The sequence below is a fragment of the Engystomops pustulosus genome, chromosome 6 (genome assembly GCF_040894005.1).
Source record: "Engystomops pustulosus chromosome 6, aEngPut4.maternal, whole genome shotgun sequence".
NCBI lineage: Eukaryota > Metazoa > Chordata > Amphibia > Anura > Leptodactylidae > Engystomops > Engystomops pustulosus.
This window is the reverse complement of record NC_092416.1, coordinates 75195140-75222344: the sequence shown is the minus strand read 5'-3', so window position 1 is coordinate 75222344 and position 27205 is coordinate 75195140. Positions and strand designations below refer to the sequence as shown.

General features: G+C 40.1%; 1 protein-coding gene across 3 annotated transcripts in view; it reads left to right on the top strand.

Annotated features, from left to right (window-relative positions):
* Positions 1-27205, top strand: part of ROBO3 (roundabout guidance receptor 3) — a 219070-nt gene that overhangs the window by 173202 nt on the left and 18663 nt on the right. For 2 of the 3 annotated variants that reach the window (XM_072156612.1, XM_072156614.1), the window contains 10 exons: positions 9653-9810; positions 10025-10145; positions 10689-10827; positions 11526-11653; positions 11838-11849; positions 13739-13863; positions 16944-17115; positions 20344-20549; positions 25081-25162; positions 25363-25531. In XM_072156612.1, coding sequence (XP_072012713.1) covers positions 9653-9810; positions 10025-10145; positions 10689-10827; positions 11526-11653; positions 11838-11849; positions 13739-13863; positions 16944-17115; positions 20344-20549; positions 25081-25162; positions 25363-25531 — 1312 coding nt within the window. The remainder of the gene's footprint in view (positions 1-9652; positions 9811-10024; positions 10146-10688; positions 10828-11525; positions 11654-11837; positions 11850-13738; positions 13864-16943; positions 17116-20343; positions 20550-25080; positions 25163-25362; positions 25532-27205) is intronic. The other variant, XM_072156613.1, reaches the window with a different exon arrangement.

The window sequence follows — 27205 nt, the reverse complement described above, 5'->3', positions numbered from 1 at the left end:
CCAATAAGACATTAACCCTAAGAACACAGCTAAAACATAGTGGCTTCCACTAACATTCACCATCCAACCTGAGGGAACTGGAGAGGATCTGCAAGGAATAATGTCCGAGGATCCCCAAATATAGGTGGGAAGAACATCATTCCCAAGGAGACTCATGGCTGTACTAGCTCAAAAGGTGCTTCTACTCAATACTGGGAAAAGGGTCTGAATACTTATGACCACATAATATTTCAGTTTTTCTTGTTTAATAAATTAGAAAAAATATCTCCTTTTTTTGGACTAGATGGGGTGCAGAATATTCATTAATGGGCAAAAAAGAACTTTTTTGATCTTATCAATTGGCTGCAATGAAGTAAAGAGTGAAAAATGTAAATGGGTCTGAATTTTTTCCATACCCACTGTAGCTACAAACCCACAGTATGTTGTACATGCTAGCCCTTCTAATTCTCAGCACCCGGAACATTGCTGCTTAGGGTGTGTTCACATATATATAAGTATCATTTACCATAAGTTTGTTATCCTCAGATAACAAACGCATCTTTGCTTCAGTTACTATTATTCTGATCTGCGGTTAAAAAAGGCAAACAATTTTTGTGAAAGTACCCTTAAAGGCCAGAATTATAGAAAACCCTCAAGAGACGAGGGTGGTGTAAAAAAGGAACACGTACTTCCAGCTCCCATATTCTGCATTGTTCTTGTATTTTGCGGACCAGGGAACAGCACAGGCAGTGAAGTCCCCTGAAAAAAATGAAAGTGACGTCCAGTGGTCCGAGGGGATCATTCACTGGATAAAGTAAATGGATAAAGAGATTTGGATAATTACATTGCTGTTAACATGTGTGTTTGCAAAACACAATGCCAACAAGTGTGTTTACATCATGTTAACATTAGCATTTTGTTAATGTTGTGTTATTGCATATGTTAGCATTGTGCTAAAGGTTGCGTTTTGTAAAAGCAAAGGTTAACAACAGTGTAATTACACAAATTTCCTCTCAAATGTTGTAATGCATTTCAAAACGCTACGTGAACGTGGCCTGAGGTCCCTATAGATTTCTAGCCTCTGAATGTAAACAGAGGTCTAATCACTGCAAGCAGAGATCTTGATGGTGGCATTGAAACACTGATTATATTAAAATAAGCAATGATAATTGCTTATTCTAATTACTGTTAATAAAAATCTAAGACTAGATCTATGACCCCTACTCCTATGCATATTATCTAATTAGTTTTTTTTTATTATTAAAGTGAAGATAAGTATCCCATAATCCTTTTATAGGAACCGGAAGCCAATTCCGTGGAATCTCCTTCCGATGATTATTTTTCTTCTCCCTCCCGTCAGGGCTCTGAAAAGCTTTTCCTATTAATAGATGAAAGTAATCCTCTTTATCTTCAGGGTTTCACCTATATCATTGAGCTGCGTGTAGATTACAAGTCATCCTATAATGGGATTAAGATTTCACACTCAAGATGTTAAACAATCAGGAGTTCAGAGGGGAGAGATGGGAGATGGGGCGTCCACTGCGTGCGCAGTAGCTCCTCCACACTGTGCAGTAATACTGGGAGAAAGTTACATGTCATAGATCACATGTCTAATTACCCGCTGCCTGTTATTTCCCTGTACCCCAAATTTCACTATGCCCAAGTGTCACCCCAATTATCAGTGTGTTGTCTTTGTGTCTTTCCAGTGTCTCTGTCATCTTTCTTTACCCCAAATATTTGTGCTGCTGTGATTTTGACTTGTACCCAATTTTCCATGTGCTGTTTCCTGTTTTCCTATACTCCATGTGCTAGGGTGTAATTGTCCTGCACCCCAAGTGTGAACTTGCTCTTGACTTGTACTCCAGAAGTCCTTGTGTTATTGCCCTTTTACCCAATTGTAAGCTTTTTCCATATCCCAAGTGTCAATGTGTGATCTTTCCATTACCCAGGTGTCCTCGTCCTTTACCCCAAGCATCTGTATGTCATTGTGCTGTACCAAGTGTCAGTGTCCTGTGCCTCCCCAAAACCCTTTTGCCCTTGAAATACCTAATGGGTTGCATACAGTTTCAGTCTTTATAGCTCTGTGAATGCATTTGATGTAACTGTGAATTGGGCCTCAGATGAAGGTATTTCTTCTGTATATAATTGAATTGTACCAGTATCTTGTCTCCGGTCGTGATCAGACTGTGTTATTCAGCAGACAATGTCACCTTTGTTCCTGGCAGAGTTGTCGCTCTAATAGAATCCACACACCTTTGTGATGACCCTGAGGGGAGTGAGACTATTACATTGGGTTATACTATTGTATTCCCTAAAGTACCGATCAGAAAACATCCAGTACAGATCTGCATTCTGATCATCATGACATCACCATTGGCAGTATGAGCAGTAATGCAATAGTTTGTAATGGTCAGACCCCCTCCAACCCTGAATTGGCGATGAGTCCCCTCTTCTGGCCTGTGTTTCCCTGAGGGGCCCCTCTCTGCACCCACTCCCCCTTTGATCTGGGAGAGGTATTGTTTTCAAAAGAAACCGCAGTCAGACAATGGAGCTGTGACATGAATAGGAAGGAGCAGATGAAGTCAGGTCCACACGTGCCCGGGGTCCTTGCCTCTGCAGGAGGAATCTCTCTGATGTGAGACCCTCTCAGTGTTTATTTAAAATGACATTCACACAGTCAGTCAATTTAATAATTTATTTTCATAGCAGTGAATAGGTGCAGGTGCTTCTCCTGTAGGGAACATGTGCTGCATACAGGATCAGGCCCCTGGCTTATTACTTCTCCTCCCAGTATCTGGATTATTGTCTCTGCTTCTGAGCAAAAGTAACATTAGATCAGCAATTGATTCTTTGATGTTTGACCCCAATGCAGGACCTACACCCCTGATCATCCTGAGCTTTCTGCTTCCTCATTCCTATTGTTTCATATGACTGTTATTACTCTGTAATGTCTTATTTTATTTGTATACGTTCTCCAGAATCTGTAAAGCGCTACAGAAATTGATGGCACTATATAAATAAAGATGATTATTCCTGAATCAAATGGAATAACTGTAAAGACTGCCACCTACAATAAGTATGAGAACAATATTGTATATTACAGTGTTATTCCCTGTGCCTTTCAGAGTCTCCAACAACTGTATGGATATCCTTATTTTGCAATTAATAGCAAAGTTTTTTTTAATTTTAATTTAGTTTTTTAATTAATTAACAAGTTTTTTTTATTTTATCCACTTGTTGTACAAACTGCATTTGTAGTTAATATCTCCTGATATTAGGGGTCTTTTTACTGCAGTGATTTTTTATATCAGAGCCTCAGATCATTCTCTATTAAATCTCCTCACCAGTTCCAGGCTCAGCCCCAGCAGAGCAGAAAATGGCCTTAGCTACAGTTCGGACTCAACGTTAGTAATGAATCGTCCTGTTATTTCATGGGGGAATTCACTGATAAATAACTTAGAAATGATCAGAAGAGTACTACAAGGAAGATAGTTGCTACTATCAAGAGACAGGAAGATGGGGGCGTCTAGAGAATGAAAACAACAAATTGTGGCCCTACTGTCTTTATATATATATATATATATATATATATATATATATATATATATATATATATATACATACAGTATATATACTCAGATGATGCTTTGCCAGCAGTGACTCCTGTGCAGAACAGCGCTCATAAGATACAGCTGTACCCCAGGGGCCTGGGCTTCCATCTGTTATCTCAGCTGACTAATGAAGGTTTTTCCCCTAGAACAATGTCACATATTGATCTGGGTGTAATATCTGCACGTCCTTCTCCTCTGCTGCTGAAAACCCCATGATATGAGCAGCGACTATTTGGCCTACAGTAAAATCCTAATAATCTGGCATCACTGGAGGTGCACGTAAGCAGTTTTTCTAAACTATTGGAAACAGTTGACTCTTGCCACCAGCCTAAGGATCCTGAGCTGCAGGGTTATGGTTTAGCTGACAACTGGGTTAGATTGTATGTACATAGTATAAGTGTTTTTATTGTGCAGAAGGTGAAGAAGCAAGCAAATAACATTAGATAATCAGCTACAAACTGATTTACAAAACTATGTCAGAAGGAAGCTGAATGGTCCCCTTTAGCTATAATTTACCCCTTATTATTTACTTTAATTGTGACATTTGTGAAAGTATAGTAGGACGTGGTAACCATATAGCGATAGGTACTAGTATTAGCTGCAATGGTCAGTATACACAGAGGAGGGCAGGGGTAGGACTCTGATAGTAGCACCTGCTGTTCTGTGCTTTGCAGGTGCACAGTGTGTTCAGCTAGAGAAGACCTTAGTGTATATTGTGCTTTGTTATGTATGAGCTCAGGACACCACAGTTTTTTGTATTGATTCTTCTTGCCTTGTTGTCTGGGGTGAAGCCCAGCGTTATTACAAGCAGCGATGACTCCAGGCGCCTCACATTGAAGCACAATAAATATTGAATCATCTTCCGTGGCTAAACAGGAGTTATTATGTGTTATTACTGTGTATCAGCTGGCTCCGGGTTATGTTTCCCCTTTAGTCTTGTTACTCTTTCTATGCACAAGTAGCTCTGACCTGTGATACAACCGTTATGTGCAGGTCTGGCGATTGCAGGACTTTTAGAAGTGCCTGCCACAGAATGTCTTCTTTTATGTATATTTCATTGTCTGTCTGGACTCATTATATGACATGCCTTGAACTGACACTTAATAGTGCCCCCTTGTGCTTTCAATACTGTAAAAAATACAACATCTGGCAGACAAATTTTACTGAATGCAAATAACTTTCTTGTTGATCTCAATAGTCCTTTTGTCTTGGAAAATATGTCATTCAGTGCTGTTTGTTTAGAAGAACCCTGAATGACTATTAATATGGTATATGGTATGAGACATGAATGACAAATCCTTTACTGTCCTATTACTCTATAACTGCTTGGCAATCCATGTGGGGTCAGTAATGCAGGACTCGTTACTGGTCACTCAGCTTTACTAGAGCCCTGAATGGTAGAGCGGTGTAGATCTGTAATGAGAGGAAGCAAGGAAGCTTTATCCAAAACATTCACTGATAGGTGAGACACTTTTCAGTGCAAAGATAAGAAAAAAGATTTTCAGGAGATTTTGTCGGTCTGTTATTAAATTGTAAGCTGTGATGCCATCATTACCAGAGGTGAGAGGTGGGATCTGGTACATATGTCCATACATACCTTGATACATAATATTCCACGTGCACTATGTAAAGCTGCCGCAGAGTTCCCGATGTAGGAAGAGTTATTGACACAGAGGTCACGTCATCTTTCCAGAAATTCAATTACGAAGAAGGAACAGGAACGGCCGGTGACATGTTGACACAAGATGCTTCGCCGTACCTCCATGAGATGACGCCAGAGGCTCCAATTTATTCTTTTCAGGAATCCACAGGGTCTTGTAATGAGACATGTATATGGGAACCTGCACCCTGAGTAATCTGGAAGGGATCCATTGCAATTGTATCCATCAGAATACAGCTAAAATTCTACAGTGGCTACAATTTGGAGGGCCATCCTTGAGATTAATGTCTTTCAGTGTATACTAGAGGGCTTGTCACCCAGCTTTTCCAGTAATCTACAAGGAGTTGTTCATATGGGAGCTGATTTGTATGTGGGGGCCATTGTGGTTGCTGTGGTTACAGTGCAGTTACTTTGTAATACGTGAGGTGGTTGGCAGAACATTCCTTCCAGGAGAACAATGTAGATGACGCTGACAATGTGTCTGACAAGCCACTTCTCTGTGTTTAAGTAATAGAAACATATGGCAAATAAATACAGAATAATACAAAATGTTATTGTATACTCTTTAAGAAAGGGCAGAAACTTCAATTAACCTGTGCCTTTGTGTTCATTTTTGTGTAAATATTTATCACATCAGGTATAAAGACATTCAATAAAAAAAATATTCACTTTTATTTTATTAAAAAATGTGTCTATTTTTCAATATCTATGGTTAGGTTGTTCATTTGAGTCATCTAAGTTAATGTAGCCTCAAATGTACATGTGAAAATCCCAGAAACAAATATGTCACCCTCATCTCTACCATGTGGAGTTCAATAGATGTGTTGAATATACTGAATGCAGGTCTTTATATTGCGGCCTTAGGGTGCGGTCACACGGTGCGTTTTGAACGCGTTTTAAAATGCATTAGAAAACTGCATGCGTTTTCACGTGTTTACCATGCCTTTGCCTGGTTTGAATCCGTTTTTCTTCATTTCTGGAAGTGTAAGCAGCTGTGAATGTGAACGCATCACAAAACGGACCAAGAATGGACCAAAAATGCACCCTGTGACCACAGCCTTCAAGGCATTCTCATGATTGAAAATTTCTGTCTGATTTACTTCAGTAACAGCACCACATCTGTCTATAGGTTGTGTCTGGTATTGCAGCTCTGCTCCACAGAAGGGAATACCAATGACAAGCTGTGGTTTGCAGTCTTTTTTCTTTATGTAATAAGGGATAGAACAGGACTCTGAAGGGTGCAGAGATCATGGTCAGACTGTTTGGTGAATTTTACTTTCATCCCTCTAAATACATAGGTGGCAGCCTCGGGATATGTAGCGAGTGTCATGGTGGTAGTGTCTTACTCCAGACTCCTCTACAGTCTTTTTAATTAACCTAATTGGAATCCTTGGAGCATCCTTCATCCAGATCCGCAGCTCTTAATGCACAGAATTAAACTCATGTTTCTCTGTCACGCCGATGAAATTTCACTTGCACTGAATTTGCCGGGAAGGCGACAATCTTATTAATCACTTTTTTCGAGGTCTTGGTCTTTGACAGCACGGCTTCTGCTGGTGGGGAAAGTGTCATTTATTTTAATGAACAATTATATCCTAGGCACAAAGTCTTATGTGCTTCACGGTGACAGCGCCCGACTTAAATAATTCAATTTATTATTATAGGGCGAGAAGGGGGACACCAGCGGGAAATCTATTACACTTGGGGCACAGGGCAGAGGACAGTTTGTAGCTTTGCGCCTGTAAAGAGAGACTTCCATTAGCCCCTGAAATAACACCCAAAATTTTGTGATAAAAGGAACCCCCAGAAAGTCTAAACCCCATAGGAAACTTGCAATTGGGCCTTCTCTACAGTCTTTAATGCACATTGTTGTTCAGTGTGTCCGAGTAGTCATGGACATATGTGAATAACCTGCTACTATGCAATACACAAGGCAATTTACATACATTTAGCTCCTAAAGAATACATCAAATACTGTAATATGTTAGAGGATACCTGCAATCTTGTAATCTTGACCACCCTGAAAAATGTGTATGCTGGAAGGAGATGACTATGGAGAACGTGATGCAAACAGTAATGCGCATCCTTCACTAATAACTATTGTGAACCGTCTAGTCTTGGGCCTCGTAGAAGCTGCCCATCATGAAACCTACCTTGTTGTATTTGAATGAGTTTATATCAGGAGGCAGATTGTCATCCACCGCTTCTAGACTCCTGAATGGTCAATCTCTGTAAAGATACTTACCGTATGCCAGCCTGCAGTACCCCTTGGCTTTTGGAGTACTGAACAAAGGAACAGGTGGCATCCTCCCTGAAAGAGTGGTTACTGTCTAGTTTCCCCTATGGGAGGGGCTGTCCACTTCTCAGTACATTTGATCACCACATTTGTAGCAGTTGACTTCTGACTTCTCTATCCCATGAGGCAATTTTGGTACTATCAGGGCCCCATGTCATCAGGTCTGTCATCATGGGGCTTCCTCTCAGAGGTAATAAAGTTTAGTGATCATGTACGTTCTTTGCAGACAAGTCATTAGCTAAGTGATGTGGATAATTTGTCCGTCATCTGAGGCCTCAGTCACTGCAGACGGATTGTGGACAGATGTGCAGTGACTAGTCTAGTCCTGGCCATAGGAAGAAGGTGACCCTCTGTGTGGCAGATGTCCTCTGCACGGGGCGGAGGTCAAATGCTTCTTCTAACAATGAACATTAATGAAAATGCATCTGTCAACTGCAAAACAAAGGAAAGTGTGAGGATTTACATTGGGCTATTGTCTGTTGTACATATACAGTGCAGACCTTCCTATCAGTGTCATACGAGAGTCCAGTCTGTACAGTTCTGTGGACTGCAGCACTTACGTTCAGCATTCTATGGATTAGTGTCATAGAAGATGTCTGCTGTGTTTCTTTTAACATCAGTCGAAGGCTAATTTAAAGTCTTTATTCCAGAAGCCGTGGGGGCAAGTTTTAGGGCCCCACAATTGTCACAAGACATTTTGACTACCCTCTTATAACTCTTAGAAAGTTTTCAACCAGGTTATGTCTCTGGAATATGATTTTTGTTTCTGAAATGAGTAGCCCTTCCCCCACTATGGCCAGCCATCTATCAGAGTAAAGTACTGGGACATTAGGGGGGAGCTGTTGCGCCTAAATGATTAAAGTTTGTCCAAAAAGGACACCGCTTGATTAATAAGATTTTTCTAAATGTGTCAACACTTAAATGAAAGCCATGAATCTTCTCCTCTTTTAACTGGGGAGAATCTTTAACAAACACAAGTCGGGAATAAATCATCAGTTATCAGGGGGAGAGTGGAGTGACGGATGAAGCTGTGTCTGGAGGTAGATAGGGAGGGTCGCGGTGTGTCACTCTGGGGGCCCTCTGCTATAAAACATGGGAGGGCGAGTAGCTTTTCAAGGTGTCTCCTAGTAGAGGGTGCAGGGAGTGCGTGTAAGGGATGGTTAGTTTATGTCAGTGGTGGTAGTCGCATTTCAGGGATTGGAGAAGAAAATTGAGTATTGTAATGAAAAAAGGTTGTAACCACCATGGCAAGAAGTCAGGGGCGTAACTAGGAGAGGCAGGGTCCCATATCAGATGTTTGAATGGGGCCCTGTACACCCTTAGAAAATATACACATTTGTATACACAAATATTTGTAACATTTGTACACTCTTACACACATTTATGCACTGATAAATATGCTGTACAATGTGCAGCATAATATGTATATAATGGTGCACATCTTCCATTCTTTAATGTGTCAAGTCAGAGGCCGGGGCCCCCTGACACTGTAGACCCCATGGCGGCTGCTATGGCTGCTACTGTAGTTACGCGCCTGCTAAAAGTGATAAAGGACTGGTAAAACTGAGGAGTAGAAGTAGTACTACAGTAGTAGTGGTTAGAAGTAATGCTTGCTGCAACTATTCTCTTAGTACAGACAGGCGTAGATTTACCCTCAAAGCAACACAAGCAATTCCTTGGTGCCCAAGAGAACCAAAGACCTCAGAGCAGAATTGCCAATACTGGAACCAAATGAATTTTGTGGCACACCTGGGTGAAAACTAAGATACGGCAGATGAAGGGAAGATGCAAAACTGATTATTGATTGTTGGCAGACTGTTTGGTTACCTTTCCAGACCTTCTGGGGCCACACTGAAATTAAACAGTTCTTTTAGAGTTTTTTGACTCCTTTTGTTATGTCAATATGTGTATTGACGATGGGTGCTGAGTTCTGTTACAATGGAGATTAGAATCAGCGGCTCTATGATATTGTAAAGGGTTATTACCTGTTAGTGTTGGTACTCTGATAGATGGGGATAACTACACTACGTAGGTGGTACTATGTTTATACAGTGACTGCAATGATACTTCCCTTTGCTAATAAAACATATTTTTCCTCCATTCTAGTTTTAAGGGATGACTTTCGCCAGGCTCCCAGTGATGTGGTGGTGGCCGCAGGAGAACCAGCGGTAATGGAGTGCATCCCGCCCAGGGGCCACCCGGAGCCCACCATATCCTGGAAGAAGGAAAATGTCCGGATCAGTGATAAGGATGAGCGCATTACGGTGAGTTTACTAAGAGCGCATGATGTCATTAATAAGGAGCTCTACTGGTATAAGCGGTTTCAGGTTTTTGTCTCATATGAGGGGTTTATAATTCCAGCATCGGGGTTACAAACATCAGTATAAATAACAACATAAAGAGATAACTATTGATATTTGTAATGAATGATGAATCTTTATACTGTGTAGCAAATTCTCAGACATCTCTATGTTTTAGATTCGGGGAGGGAAATTGATGATTTCCAATACCAGAAAGTCGGATGCCGGGATGTACGTGTGTGTAGCGACCAATATGGTGGGGGAAAGAGACAGCGAGCCGGCGCAGCTGGTGGTCTTTGGTACGTTACAATCTGTGGAATTGCAGAGCGAGAAGTGTCACTCATTGCCAGGAAGTGATTCATACTGGAGATAAGGCACAACTAGAGACATTTGTTCTGTAGGAGGAGAAAATGGAGACTAATTATCCTGAGAATTAAACCACAAGAGAGAAAAATCACATTCCTGATGCTTCCGAAGGGAAAAGAAAAAACACTGTCATGTACCCTCTGATTAACCCTTGCTGTTGTATCATTGCTCTAGCACCAGCAGTGAATGAGCTGTTAAGCACCTATAGACCTTCTTGTAAGAAAACTGGGTAACAATTAATATTACTACTTTTCCAGAACCCACAAGTATTGTCAACCAGCTTTCTTGGGCTCCTGAATGGCAACTTTATCTTTCTTTGTAGTCAAACGTTCACCTCTATTTTACCAGTACAGAAAGGACAGATGTGTTGCGGTTTACATTGTAGCTTGTAGTACTACTTTTCCCACAACATAAGTATATACAATTACATATTTATAGATTCATTTTTTATAAACATATTGCCCCTTTCCTTACAGAGCGCCCCACATTTGTAAGAAGACCTATAAACCAGGTGGTCTTAGCAGATGATGTTGTGGACTTTCAATGTGAGGTTCAGGGAGACCCGATGCCTACCGCTCGATGGCGAAAAGAAGAAGGAGAGTTACCCCGGGGAAGGTAATGATATTGGAATTTGTTTTTTGACTACTACTATGTAACGATATCCGGTCTTGAAAGTTTTTGAGTCTCCTATTGAGCCCGCCTGATTCCCTCAATCTAAGTGAAGCAGTTTATTTATATATTTTACTACTTTTCACTCTGGAGTTTAGTTATTTACATTTTAAAATGACTTTGTCCTTGATATAATGGCAATGTCTGCTATGGGTTCCCAAGTTGCTTGTCCTTAAACACAGCAAGCAAAGCTGTCATGTAAAGCATGGTTGAGGGACAGGACAGAAGGCAGAGTCACTGGAGGTGTGTTACAGCATACTACAGTATGTAAGTGCCTGATAGAGATGAGCAGATCCAAACTCATCTGACCACAGCTATGGCTGGAAGCTAAGGGCGTCAGTTTGTCGGATTGGCTGCACAGCCTCTAATCCAGCAATATGCCTGGTTTGTGTGGGACACACCCGAACCCCCAGACCCGAACTTAAAGTTCGGGTCCGCTCATCTCTAGTGCCTAATGAAGCTAAGCTGGAGTCTCCGAACGTAGCTGTGTGTCCTTATGGAGCTATGTTTGTGAATCTCTGAAGAGAATAGATGGCAAGTCAGTATCTCTCAGAGGTGGAAACTAGGATTAATTATGTAATGATATAGCTTAAATGACACATAATTGTATGTTATCACATAACTGTGATACATGTGAATTGCAGGTTTGAGATTCGCAGTGACAACACTCTGCGGATCTCACGTGTAACAGCGGAGGATGAGGGAACATATACCTGCATTACAGAGAACAGCGTTGGCAAATCTGAGGCCTCAGGCTCACTCAGCGTTCACGGTAAGAGTTTGTGTCTTGGGATCTGAGAAACCAAATCATTGGACTCGTCCATGTACGATGGTGTTGGTCACATCTCTGTGAGTGACTCCACAGTTTGTATGTTCATATTTCATGTCATCTCGGTATAGCACTGTGTACTCATCTCATGCTTTCTTTTATTTCATGTGTGTTCACGTTGCTACAGTCGGGCCATTCTGTAAGTATCCATTTCATCTCATATCATGCATGTCGGGTGGGGTTGGGCACCAGATCTTTCTTATTTTTTTTGTGTGTTCTTCTGGAGGTAATTTAGGTGTCAGCCTCTATTTGTCAGGTTTTTGATCCTTATAAAATGTATTACAGTCAAACAAATTCCTAGCTTGTCATATTTGTCTTTGTCCTCCCCCCACTTTCCCTCAGCCAGAACCAATGCACACATCCCTACTGGAATCCCTGTGGTACATCCTGATCCTTTTGCTTCATGAATAAAATACCAACGCTGTAGTAAAGACTGGCAACTTGCAGAGAAAATTCTATGCAGAATTATAAGCCAATTAGGTTCTGTGAAAAGCTGGGTGACTAACTGGGAAATATTTTAAGGGTCTAACAGAACCATTTTTTATATAACATTCCCAGCAGCTAATCTTCCCATCTCCTGCCCTGTAAACCCGGCTCCCTTATCAGCCCCAGCACTCGAGGCTGCTGTGTCATGAGTCGGGTCCCTTTCAACTGCCGCGTTTGAAGTGAGGAAGAGACGGGTACTCACTCCTGATATGATGTTATTAATCATCTGTGGCTTCTGTGGAGCCCTTTGAAGCAAAGTGAGAGTTATATCAGGATTTGGGTTTTGTCTGAAAGTCTTGTCCCCTGGCACACTGCAATCCCTGACCCAAAGAACTAATGATTATGGTTCTGTGTCCTTCTGGTGATCCTAAGAGTTTATTAGGGATTATCACCTAACTAGGAACATAGTAAGGGTTCTATTAATATTTAAAACACTGCATTCATACATAGACCTTCTGGGAGTGCTTAACCAGGCAAGGAATACACTGATAACCGAAATAATAAATAAAGCTTTATTTATAGCGCCGTCATATTCTGCAGCGCTGTACAGATCATGGGGTACATATACAAGTAATACAAGACATTTCAGAATAATAACATAATCAGGTGAGACAACTGGAGTGAGGGCCCTGCCTACGTTTATTATTATACTGCATTTAATAGCTGCAAGATGATATTATACTAACCAAGATTACCGTACTTAAGAAATATCATCTGTATCTGGATTTACAGAACTTAATGTTCAGTAATAATTTCCTTAAATAATCCTATACCCCTCCACCCTCAATTAGCCATATAGTATCTGATATTTATGGTTTAGTTACCAGGGACAAACATAACATGTCAGAATGGGTTTACGTCACCCCCTGCCCCCAAGTCATCATGTAGCCTCATACACAGATAATCAATACAGCGCAGATCAATTCTTCTGTTCATTAGAGAGAGATCTGCTGCGTAATAAATGAACATGGAGCCGTGCCCGAGGGGGTGAGGGTGGCTGAGAGCTTCATACAATACTCTCCAGGTAAATTGTGCTACAGGGCCAGTGCTTCCAAACCTGTGTGATACTGTCTGCTGATTTATCCATTCTTCATTTTTGCTTTGGAGGATCCATTATAGATCATGTATAGGGTGCCACATTCTGTGAAATATTATTTAGTAAAATGCCAGGACCAATGTACCAATCCCTGGACAAAAACCCTTTGAAATCTATTGGAATCTATTTGTGTGTGTGATGTGACCAGATCCAGCAATTTTATGATTTCTGTTGTTCTGCTTATATATTTTGAAGTACTACAGAAACACTAGTGCAATGTGAACAGAGGCACAGAGAAGGGTACAGTCTACCAAGCAAACATTTCTTATCTTATTATACGGGATTCTGTCTGTTAGGTTAATGATTCTTAGCCTGTCATGTATGATTTTGTTTCCTGCACCAATGTATCTAAGCCTTTGATATGTGATGTGTTCTGCTGAGACAACTCCTCAAGCAATCTATTTTCTGAAGAACCTTGGATTCAAATACAGTATTTTTCATTTCAGTCCCACCTCAGCTTGTGACCCGACCCCGAGATCAGATTGTTGTCCAGGGCCGCACGGTGACCTTTCAGTGTGAGACCAAAGGGAACCCACCACCTGCTGTGTTTTGGCAGAAAGAGGGCAGCCAGGTATGGAGTGCAGATTATAAACCATTGAATGAATTAATGATGTAGTATAAATTAAAGGGAACCTGTCAGCAACTTTTACACTACTAAACAACCCCCCCATCAGGTTGTATAAGAAATATCCTTTCTAGAATTACCTCTTTTATGAAATTTCTCCTGTTTTCCTATAAAGAAAAATCGCCTCCAAAGTCATGTGAAAATGAGGAGAGAAAAGTCATCTTTTTCCTCTGATGAGTCCCTTTAACGGCTAAAGAGGTAGTGTCACTTCAGATGCCCATATTTTGAGCCATATAACCACAAACCTTATGAGATGCTATGATTTTTTTTCTTTAAATTGATACCAAAAGCATGGTTGTAGGTATGAAAAACCTCGTGATAGGGGCGTCTGAAGTGACACTCCCCCTACAGCCACTAAACTTGACTTGTCTCAGGCAAAATATGACTCTTCTTGGCTTATTTGCATATGCATTTGCAGGTGATATTTTAAAAATAAGAATACCAGTGAGTTTTAACATAAAATACCCTACCTGAGGGGGCTATTAGTTTAGTAGGGTACATGCTGGTGAAATTGATGCTTTAAGGTCTCTGGGTATGCTATTGTCAAGAAATGTTATAGGAGATATATCAGATAGAAGTCATAACAAGAAATCAGTCAGCAGGAATGGCAGGGGTCAATTATCACAATATTTAACATATTTTGGATTAATAAAATGGCTTTTGTTCTTAAAGAAAAGTAAAATGTGATACTGTCTTTGCTATTATGGAGACTGTACTATTCCTTTAATAGGGTACCGTGCCTTAAGTGACAAACTACAGCTCAGATGTTCTTTTCACATTTTGGCTATGATGGGAGTTGTAGTTTTTCAACAGCTACCGAGCCACTGCCTAGATCAACCATTGCTGTTTGCTTCCTACACTAGTAGCATCACAAACCATGGCATCTAGGAGGACTTTAGTTCAATGGCTACTTATGGTGCTTATAGACAGTGGGGATCCTGCAATGAATCCCCTCTGCAGTGACACTGGAGAAGGTTGTGTTTCGGTCAGGTCAGAGATTAACCACCCAAGAAGTGACTGTATTGAAATGTTTACAGAGAAAATCTGACCCACTGGAACCTTTACCTAGCAAAGGTCATGTAGGCGATGGGCCCATTCACTGTCTCATGACATTTTAACCACAGTGATAACATTGATGTGGACAGAGCCTGAGATTAGCAGTTTCTCAACAATTCTCCAACTCTCAAAAATGACGCTTTTCTCAGAGATTTGTACTTATAAAATATTATAAAGTACAACATTATTGAAAAGTATTTAGAATTTACTTTGCGGACATAGAACGACCCAGGCCCAAATCCAAAATTTTTTGTTAACCAGATTATTCTTTGCTTTTGTCACTGAAATCGCAGATTATCCAGGTGTTCTGTACAGACTATGAATTATGAGACATATTGCTGTATACCTTTTTTCTGCTGAATTTTATTTTTATGTTAAATTTAAATAAAGATACCGTATATAGGAAAACTCATAACATCCAGCTAGAATGGAAAATATTCTGGATTATTGTTGCACAGAGAAGGTGAATTTGTACTGCTAATATTGAGACATTCATACCACACCATTCACTACACTGCAGAGATATTTAGCGGATGTTTCCATAATTCCTGCCTCTTGAAGTTTTCATACAAATAATGAAGTTTCCCATTAATAGGGCCATTACTAGAACAAATAAACAGGCTGAGAGACACATAAAGTGAGGAAGTGTCTGAGGAGGGGGTCCTGGTCGCTTTGGAATGTTTCTTTTTACTAAGGGATCCCTTTAAGTAAACAGGCGGGATGAGACAAACTCTCTTAAGTAAACGCAATATTGTGTACCTAGGAGTAGATCACAAATGATGGCTTTACCCATCATCTCTTGTAATGGACTCAGTGGGGGCTGTTTATAGAGACATCAGCCCTCATTGTTGTAGGGCTGATTTACTCCATATAACAACATCTTTGGCCCAGATCTATCTGCAGCAGTGTTCTGCCTGAAAAGAATCAGTAAATAATCTAGATGTAGCAGTAAATGTCCAACATGGGCAATACATTTATTGTATAATTTAACAAGACCATAGAAGTTTAATGAGTCAATGAAGTTTCTTGCTAATTGGTCAGAGACTCCTGAAAGTCACAGCCTTATTAATAGGGGACTATGGAGCCTGAAATAAATGAATTTTCTTAATTGTTTCCAGTGTAGAGGGAATGTGTATGTTATATGTGAAACGCTCTGGACTGTCTGAAGAATATGACCAGAAAATCCTGTTCATCTCCAGTCTAAAAAAGGCAGAATTTTGCAGGATCATCTGGAATGTCTTGAAATTTGAAGATGGAGATAATACGCTAAAATATTGTAGCATTTACTAGCAGTTTCCTTTGTGTAAACTCAGTAACATAACATGGCCAGAATAAATGGATCATGTCATGGGGAGAGCCAAGAAATCCCCTTATACATTAGACAGTCACCCATTCCCTTTGAAATCAGAAGGTTTACTCAATACTTATCTGAATGACCTTCTTCACTTGCAGTAATAACATACAGTAGTAATAACTCATAATAATACTAACTAATAGAGTAGGTGTTACCTGCAATCAAATGTAAAACCTTAGATAATTCACTCTTGTGCATTATTTGTAGTAACAGATATTTTGATGGTAACAAAAGGCCAGCAGTGTTTAATGATAAAGCACTACAACTGTACATATTCGCCTTATAAATGCCCCCCACTCCTCGCTAGAAATTCCATCTTATTCCATTATACAGCTTTTAACAAGTACAAAGGAAAAGTAAATACCCTGCTTGCCTGGCCGTGGCTTTTATGAGGCCCAGGGGAAGAAGTGCACAAACTGTGGATTAAATTGTAATAAATAATTTATGGCTCATTAAATAAAGCTCTTACCAACCCATAACTCAAGACTGATGCAGCAGAGTCTGGCAGTGTGACCCCACACGTCTGTCTGGCTCAGAGCAATTACATGTCAATAGTATGTGAAGGTTTATTATCGATAAATAACTTTGCATATATGTGCTTCCACGCTTCTTACAGATCCTGCTCTTCCCCAGCCAACCCCCACAAACGGTGGGGCGCTTCTCTGTTTCTCCCAGTGGAGAACTTACCATCATAGATGTTCAGACAGGAGACTCTGGTTACTATATGTGCCAGGCCATCAGTGTGGCTGGAAGCATCTTGGCCAAGGCTCTTCTGGAAGTGGAAGACGGTAAGAGAGATGACCAAAATAATTGCTTGTCACAGTTTTAATGTCATACTAGGTCATATATGTGGACTCAACAGGTAAGGCAATTGATAGCATTCATCAATAGATAGAACCCTCCAACTCTGCCAGGGTGTTCTGATATATTGGAATGGAAACCCAACTTCTGCTAGTCCTATAATTCAGAGCAATTACTCAAGAACCAGAAATCACTGGATCCAATTTACAGCCCAGAACATTAGTGATTCATTTTGGTCCCATGGCAATCAAAAACCTAAAAGCACAGAAGTTAGCAAGGCAAAAAATTACCACTCTGTGCAACCTCACTCAAAATAACCAAAATATATCACCACATCTACAATAATTAAAAACAAAAGTTGCCTTCATACAGAAAGTCTATTGCAAGCAACATCTATTCTCACTGCCACGAAACCTATACTACACTGGGTGTTATTGTTCTTCACAGAGCTGGAAGTTGTCACATCAAAGGTGTCTGACAAAAGAAGCAGCAGTATATTTAGTGACCTGTTAGATCAGAGTAACTGTAATGTAATTGATATGTACATGTAGCTTCTGGCCACCACTGGATCGAATGTCCAGTTTGATCTGTGTAGCCTGTCTACGTGGCAATGTAAACTTCCTTTGTAATTTGTGTTCTGTGTTACAGAACTGAGAATATCTTTCCTTTGTGTCACTGCAGCAATTTTTGCCCTCCTCATTTGGTGTCCACTCAATAAGACTATTATTCTGAGTCACTGTCTATATCCGTATAGAGCTCCGAGCCATAGACAGTCAGATATATTGATTTGGAGTGGCACTGGCGCCAGACTGGATGTATTACTGTATGGAGCATAATAGTAGCTGTAAGGCAGAAACAGTGACTACATATACAGGACAGACAGCGACAGGTGTTATTGTTAAAGCCACATTAAAGGGAATCTTTTACTTAAACTAACCCATACTAACTAAACATATCTTTGGTAAATTGCTACAATACCTCAGTACAATTATCCCTATATTGTTCCTCCCCATGCATGAAAAGTTTCACAGTCCATTGTAAAGTTGACTAACAATCTATGCAAATGACCCCTTTCAGCCCGTCATCATCTTTTGTCTAAACTGTGCCTGGCATTATGTCCTTCCTGCTCAGCTGCAATTCTAGTTTCCCTCACAGAAACAAGTACTAAAGAAACAAGACTAAATGACTGCCTTAGTGCTGTTTACTGAAAGCAAATATGCCTTGTCAGCATGTACATTAAATAGCTGTATTGTAATCCAGTTTATGGATTTTGTTGGGCCTGAATCCTCTAGGCAGGATCATAAAACCCAAAAGACCTTATACCAGAGGTGTGCGCTTTGTAACCAGACCCACCAGAGTACCTGCGCTGGGGCCAGGCTCTAACACTTTATATTGGTCCCCAAAGATCCACAAGACAAACTCATTGGGAAGCGAATGGAGAAATCACTTGACACTCTGGTATATGCCTTATAGGCTGATTCACAAATGTTATGGATTATTAGATCATATTGATTATACACCCTTCATGGAGATGTTATGGATGGAGGGTGGGCCCTGAAGATCACTATCTCTAGTAGGCCAGTCCAACACTGTGACCCATAAAACTGTGGCAGGGTTTGGTGAGCCATAGTGTTCCATGTGAATTCCCATTTAAATGCAGAAACCAAGTTTAGGATCCACGCAATGTGGACATGTTGAAATGTGTTTTATCTGTGAATATCTGTTCATAGTGTGAATAGTCTGCAAGACAGACCTTATACATTCGGACAGAATACTTATGAAATATAAACCTGTACTGAGGGCACAGCAGATCTGTATTCCACATACTTTGATACTGGACTGAAGCATTGAATGATTAAAGTTGTGTACTAGTACTTTACATAGTCACAGCACATTATTCCCCTTTATTACTTTGCTGCAATTTTTATAACCTTGTATTTGACCTTCATAACCAATCATATTACTTCATTTTTAGCCGTTAAACAAACAGAATAAAGTAAGAACGCTTCCGCCTGTTTCCTCTGAGGCTTCAGACACGTCTCAGAAAGTAATTAATTAATTATTGCCTCGGAAGACGATTTCATTAGGTGGCAGAGGAAGCGCTGATTGATGCGTCCTTCTCCCCTGGCTGTAGATCAGGGTGGCTTCACGGACAGTTTGTTAAACCAACACCATTACCGGAGATTCCTGGGGACGTCGCCCATAATATAACAGATCGTTGATTAATCATTGATCGCAACACGGAAGGTGTTTGTTATTCCGCTGAGTGAACAATGTTCATTTAGTTCAGATATTAATCAGAGATGAAGAAGGAATTGCAATCTCACTGCAGCTTTGTATTTCCCAAACCCAAACTCCAGCTTTCATGTCTTATCCTGTTCTAAGTATACAGAGCATAGAAATGTTCTATAAAAAATGATGTACTATAAAAAATATAGTAATAATTCCCAGCAGATATAATGTTTTCAGCCACATTAGGTGTCATCCAGCTTTCCTAGAGCCTGGAACAGAAAATTAGCTTAGGTATGGGGAACATAGCAACTAGGGATTGTATCACTGAATATTGACATTGAAGAGACACAGCTCACATGACTGGCATTACTGGCAATGTAGCGCTTCTCACAACTAATATAACGCTTCTCATACAATTTCTGCATTTTAGTGTATGGGATTAATGGCAATGCCACAAACAAAATGCAGAAAATATCTGCAGCAGAAACGCCCACACCCGATTGCAGAATGGATGCCCGATTTACCGGAGCAGCTAATCCCACACCCATTCCGCAAGCATCAGAAACAAGCCTCAATTGCCTGTGGCTGGTTGTTGGACATCAACCATTGCATGGCACTTCGGTTGCAAATTTTTTCTGCATGGTTTATCAGATTGCCATCAATCACATACACTACAAAGCTACTGTATTACACTGCAGATTTCCATGCGAAAGTTCCACATGGGAAATTGGCAGGTACTTCACACAATGTACAGATCCCCTTTTCAGATAGAGACGTAGAGAAAGAGATGTAATACATCCTAACTAGACAGGTCCTGGAAACAACCCCAAAATCGGGCTGCCGTATTGTTATCATTCAACTTTCCCAAATCAAATATAACAAAAAATTTAATAGAATTTGACAAGGGATAAATTCAATTTGCTGGGTCATTATTTTTTTTTAATCTATTTTCAAAAATTGTAAGCTGTTTTCTGTATTTTCAGCCACTTCGGATCGAGTTCCACCAATAATCCGCAGAGGACCCTCCAACCAGACTCTTGCCGTGGATTCAGTGGTTCAGATGCAGTGTCATGTTACTGGGAATCCCCTGCCCAGTACACATTGGCTGAAAGATGGACAGAGACTTGGAGGTAGTGACCCAAGAATCAGCATACTGGACAACGGGACATTACAGATCACCCATCTGCAGGTCAGTTGTATGAAGTGAGTTATCACATCTCTCTGCAAATCTGTCAAATATATCTAACCAGCACCGCAGGTACAAGTGCAGCCGCCAGGCTCCTACTGCCGCATAATCTGATTATAATCGCTTGTTTAATGATCTGCATGATTAGTTATTAGCCAGGAACATTCAAATGCTTGTTTAAGTATTAATGATATGCAAGATAAAAAGATAAGATGCCGCTGCTCATTAGTCATCATTTGCATAACTGACAATTATTGACATATACAAGACATATCTTGATGTCGGTTGTGGTCTTTGTTGAGCACAAAAGGGGTTTGCTGCACATTACTGTACATGTGAAAATCACTTCAAGAAGAGACTGACCATACCAACCAATCAAAACTCTTCTTTTTTTATTACCTGTATTGGAAAAAGGCAACTATTAATGTCAATGCCAATGTGCAAGTAAGATTTGTAAAGTGCGACTTTCAAAAAATTTTGCCACAAAATCTCTTCAGTCCTTTTCCGGCATAGGAATTATTATTAAACTTGTTGCACCAAAATCCACTGCATCTATTAATACTTGAAATATCAGTTGTATCCAACAGCCTGAGGATGTGGTCACAAGACACATTTGTTTTAAAACGCGTGTGTTTTTACATGTTACTATTTGTTTGGCTGGTTTGAATTCATCTTTCTTCATTTCTGGAAGTGTAAGCAGATGTGTTAACATTTTCACAGCTGCTTACACTTTCAGCAATGAAGAAAAAACAGCCAAATGCATGGTAACATGTAAAAATGCATCACAAACACAACATGTGACCGTACCCTAAGCCACTGCTATACCCTTGACAGGCAGCTGAGATCCTAAGACACTCTAAAACTGATGCAAGGATCCTGCCTAATAATAAATCTCCATAACGGACCTCCCTTTATGCATCCGTTATTAATGGCAGGGAAAAAAGACGCAGACTGTGCTGGTGTGATCTTAAAAGTACACTGTCTCTTTTTGGAAAAAACATCTACCCCTGGATGTGTCATGTACAGGTTTCTAGCTTTTGGATATGAATAAAATGGCAACTGCCAACCAGAAAAGATCTTAAAATGCTGAAGTAAATGCTGAGTTGCAGGGGGTTGCTATTATGTGATGTATGTATGTTATGTAAATTAAACACATAGCTGCAGGCCAGGAATAAGACAATTTGAATCATGGGAAGTAGAATTGGTGCACACATGTGAGTAGCTGGGGAATGTGGGCTCTTGATATTGTAATGATGGCTTGTTAGTTATGTGAGGTGGGGGGCGGCGAGGGCTGCAGCAAGCTGTCAGGCTCTGAACTCCGATTGCCCTGGCACGTTGGGTGCAGTAGACATGATGCATACATTTTTAATACAGGGCTTGCAAATGATTTTACTGTAGCTGTGCTTGATCTGATGAGAAAGTGTTTAATATTTTACTAGCAGTGAGGATGAGGGCGGCTGCTGTGGACAAACTCCAAGTGCAGCTCTACTAAAATAACAGCAAGACAAATCATATCCATCACATCACTGTATGTATCTCCAATCTCCCTCATATCTATGTCCTGTGTATTTAATACCTATGTTTCTTCTATCTCCTCATCTAAGATGCACATCTCTCATGTCTATCTCTTTTCTTTGTTCTCGCTCACTTCTTCTCTGTATGTTTAGTAAATATATCATCATGATTTGCCCTTTTCACGTGTGAACTTCCTACAAGTTGCTTCTTCTGATCTACAAACTTCCACCGACCTCGCCGACCTGGAATGACAAACATTCTGTCATGTTTGAGATGTGTTTGATGCTTGTTCAAATATACACGGAGCTTTTGTGTTCATCGGAGCCATGTTCAGCCAGCGGCAGTGCTCTTTTATGTGGGGGCATTGGGAAAGGGGGTTGTTTGTTTTCCTTCTTGTGTCTTGGATAGGTATGTGCACCTGATCCACCCCGCGTTCTGCCATCACACAGGTGCAGTGGACCGTACTAATCCCAGGCCTCGCCCGGCACCAGTGACTTCATAAGGGGAGGACGCTAACAAAGATTCTGTAACAAATGTAGAATACTAGGGAGCTCCTAATAAACCAGAGATGGTAGCATTTTATTATTGCTATAACCATGGTCTGTACTATAAGTTGTGTACTACTATATACACACATCTGTGTTGGTTTCTTCTCACCATTTTTCTATTAGGGTTATGGAGAAGTGACTCTAGTTTACCTACATTGTCTATTGTAATCTAAGTTAGTCTGAATTTCTCCTGTCTTACCAAGTCCCTCATAATTTACACTGTAGCCATTGATGCTTGTGTGAATTTGATAAGAATGTTAAATTCCTTATGATTCCATTGACTGAAATATGGACTTATTTCTCCATTTCACATAAGTAGGAAAGAAAATCTGTTTGTTTTATATTTAATGTGTTGACAATCACAGTGGAAAATGATATATCTCAGCTAACCAATCTACATAGATTTCTTAGAAGAAACAAAATCACCCTTAAAGGATCGGGAGTGCAAACTTTTCCTTGTGCATATTTCCATGGGAATTCCTCCTTCTTTTATGTCTTATATAGCAATGACTCTCTCATTTGGTGTGTTGGAACATTTCATTATATCTGATCTGTGACAGGATTGAGCTTGGCTACAGGGAACGGGTCAGGAAATCATGGGATCATTCTATGAGACTTGTAAATATAGAATCCACCTGCCGCTGTGCAGGGACCATGACCCTCCAGGGACCAAACATCAAACAGGGATATAGCACAGCTGTAACCTCCCAAGGGAGAATAATCTTATCACCGTCTGATCCCCTCACCCCAAACTACACTTTATAAAAACGGAGGCCATTTTTTTATGCAGCAGGAAAAATTCCAGTAGGCACCTGCTCTGTGTGAAGTACTGGAATAGACATGAGTCGTTGTTTAGGCTGCAGCGCCATGGATTTTTTGCTGCAGGGTAAAATGGAGGTTACTCATGAATAACTTACAAAACATGGCGTGCACGCTAAATATTTGCTTAAAAATTGATGCCCAGATTCAGTCGGGAGTGAAATCCTCAGCGTTATTTTTGGTCCTTCGTTGTGTTAAAGTCAGTAGGTTAATGCAACTCCTGTGTCCCCTGTGCAGTTAATAGCATCGTATAGTCTCGGCTGCAGCTCTTTACCCAGAAAAGAAAGAATGAGACTTGTCATGTGGATTCGAGGACTGCTATGAGTTAATGGTCCCACAGGAAGCCAGGTTCACCAGCCTGCAATGACTGATGGGTAGAGGAAAAGGAGCTCTATAGCAGAGACTTACCTTACACACTACATATATTTTGGGAGGAGTTATATATTATTACATACTGTATATGGTTACTAGTGAAGACCTTGAAAAGATGTTAAAATTAAGAATAAATAAATGACTAGAAACATCATCTTATTATCTCTGCCTTAGAAGTGTATTGGATTGTTATTTATGATATATATTATATTGTAAATTGCCAATTTTAGTTTATGTTTGTTGGATAATGAGTTACATTTGATGCCTTATAAAAGTATCCTACAGCGAAAGGTGAAGTCACAATAGAAAATATTTAAAGTGCACTGGTTATCCTGTAGGACGAGTATAATCGTCAATGTCAGATCACTTATACAGTGTATGTATACTGCAATTCTGTAAAAAGCTGGAACACAGTACAGTAAATGTCACAATCATTCTGACTAGTACAGGAGTATAATATATGCCACATACAAAGTTCCTACACCATTCATTACACTTCTGACATAATTAACACTAAGCCCCTATGCACACGAACGTTACCTTTGGCCATGTGCCATCCATTGTTTTAACAAATAACCCACAGACAAAATCATTTCTACAGACATGATTTCTACATATACAGGGCTACGGTTTCTATGGGCACTCCATATTGCAGTTCTATACGCTGATGGCACACAAGCTAAGAAAATTATAACGCGAACCCGAAAAAGCAAATGTTAGACTATGAAGTTTTGTACATCATATAACTATTTGATTCTTGGAGTCTCAGTCCTGATTTCGGTCAGTGATATCTGGCAGTCATCAGAGTGGGCTTTATTGAAAAACAATTACAGGCGGTCCCCTACTTAAGAACACTCGACTTACATACGACCCCTAGTTACAAAAAGACCACTGGATATTGGTTATTTATTGTACTTTAGTCCTAGGCTACAATAAACATCTGTAACAGTTATCACAGGTGTCTGTAATGAAGCTTTATTGTTAATCCTGGTTCTTATGACAACCCAACATTTTTAAAATCCAATTGTCACAGAGCCCAAAAAAGTTCTGGCTGGGATTACAATGATAAAATATACAGTTCCGACTTACATACAAATTCAACTTAAGAACAAACCTAAAGACCCTATCTTGTATGTAACCCGGGGACTGCCTGTATTGGCAGGAGAGGGGGACCATGAAGGTATCTGTTCTCTTTTTCCTCAATGTCACTGTGCCCTTCATTAGATTAGAAGTTCCCATTTTGCATTCATTATATTTCATACATTTCTGTTGAATTTCAGGTGACAGATTCTGGTGTTTACATCTGTGTTGCCACAAGTTCTACTGGAGAAACCACCTGGAGTGGGTACCTGGAGGTGCAAGGTAAGTAGGAGTGCTTCATGGGATGCTCGTAGATTTACATGATTATGCCTGAAACAAACTCAGAAAAAAAACGTTGCTACTAGAGGGACTGCAGGTCCATATATTTCCGGGTTATAAACAGGTTCTGCGTGAAAGTATTGAGCTTAAGGTTTTTTTTTCCAGATTTTTCTTACAATAATTTTTTTCTTATGTCTCTGAAGAAAAAGGTTCCCTGGTCCAAGTGCAGCCAGCAGAGCCAAGCCTGGTGCCTGGATCTCCTTCAAAACCCCTAGTCACTGATGTCACCAAAAATAGTGTAACTCTAACATGGCAGCCACATCCCCAGTCCGGGAGCACACAGGTGTCATCTTACATCATTGAGGCTTTCAGGTAAAACATCCAGATTATTATTTTTATGATTATGATCCTGTTTTAAAACTTTACAGAATAATTTTCACTTTGGCAAGAGGAAAATTGCTGTCTTCAATAACTCCAGCTCAGTACGGCCCACCCTACAGATGCTAATCTTGATAGCACAATTAATGCAAAAACTAACGGTATTGATTGGGAATGCTGGAGGCTACAGAAAACATTTCATCAGTGTCTAAATCTGTGGAGAAATGCAATTCAATTGGAAGGGGGAGGGACTTGTCCCGATTGCAAATGTGCTTCAACTGCATTTCATTATTTAACATGCAGAACATGTGGTGCTTATTACCAATCGCATGTGTTTCAATTGAAAATGCTATTGGGACAAGCCACTCCCCTTTCCAAATTGAATCACGCTTTAAAACGCAATTCAATTGAAATGTTTGAACCCATCCTTATAGAGGTAAATAAAGCATAAACCGGGCACAGTAAAGAAAGTGAGCTTGGACAATAAGTTTCATATTGCAGCAGATATTTCTGCATATACCATTGTAGGTTTTTATTTTCCTTTCATCTGCATATTGGGAATTTTATTATTTGCCATTACATGGCTTTTGTGTCTACTCGTTAAAACATTATACTATTTTTTGAGACTGCAGATGTCATGTCTGAGATTCAGGTCATTGGTTCTGCAAACATTTTCTTAGGAAGCAATAAGTGGGCGCCGCATCCACAGGACTGAGCTTCTGACACTTAAGCTTTGTTCCTTACTGAGATTTATGGAGAATGCAGGTGGTGAACAGTTTAGTCAGCAATGAAAATATTCTGCACACAGAACAAGCAAAATCCTGTCATAAATCAGAAAGGGGGTTTGTTGTGAGAACAGATGAGGGGAAAATGTGGGGGTCTCACTGCAAGGACCCCGCTCCACACCTAAGTCATAGACTGGGGAAAGTAGAATACTTAGAAATATTGTAAAATAATTCTTAAAGCAGTGGTGGCGAACCTATGGCACAGGTGCCAGAGATGGCACTAAGAGCCCTCTTTGTGGTCACCTAAATCATCAAACTAGCACAGAGTTTGGCAGACAGGACCTCCTCCTGCAGTCCCTGGCAGCCCATGTTGTGCGTCGTTCAGTGCTATTTTAAAGCGTTAGCTGTCTATAACTGCAGAATGTGTGAACAGGGCCAGATAATCATTGGAACTTCTGTTCTGGGGACTCTGGAGGGAAGCTACAATTATAATCCAAATGTCTCCTCCTTCTTTCTACTATGTTGGTGTCTTCTGGACACTGATACAATTGAAAGCTGTGACAGAGCAGAGAGCAATAAGTTACTGCTTAAACTGATGTTTTGGCACTTTACTAAAAATAAGTGTGTTTTGGTTGTAGTGTGGTCACTCGTTCTCTATAAAGTTCGCCATCACTGTCTTAAAGCTTTACTGGAATTTGTATGGATGTTTTTTTCTTTTCATTAATTATATTAATACTACCCCATATGTATAAGAATAGAATTACTATATTACTGTTCTCTATGTACAAGAATATAACTACTATAATAATACCTCCAATGTATAGGAATAAAACTACTAAAATACTGCCCCAATGCATAGGAATATAACTACTATAATACTGCCCCCTATGTACAAGAATATAACTACTATAATACTGCCCCCTATGTACAAGAATATAACTAC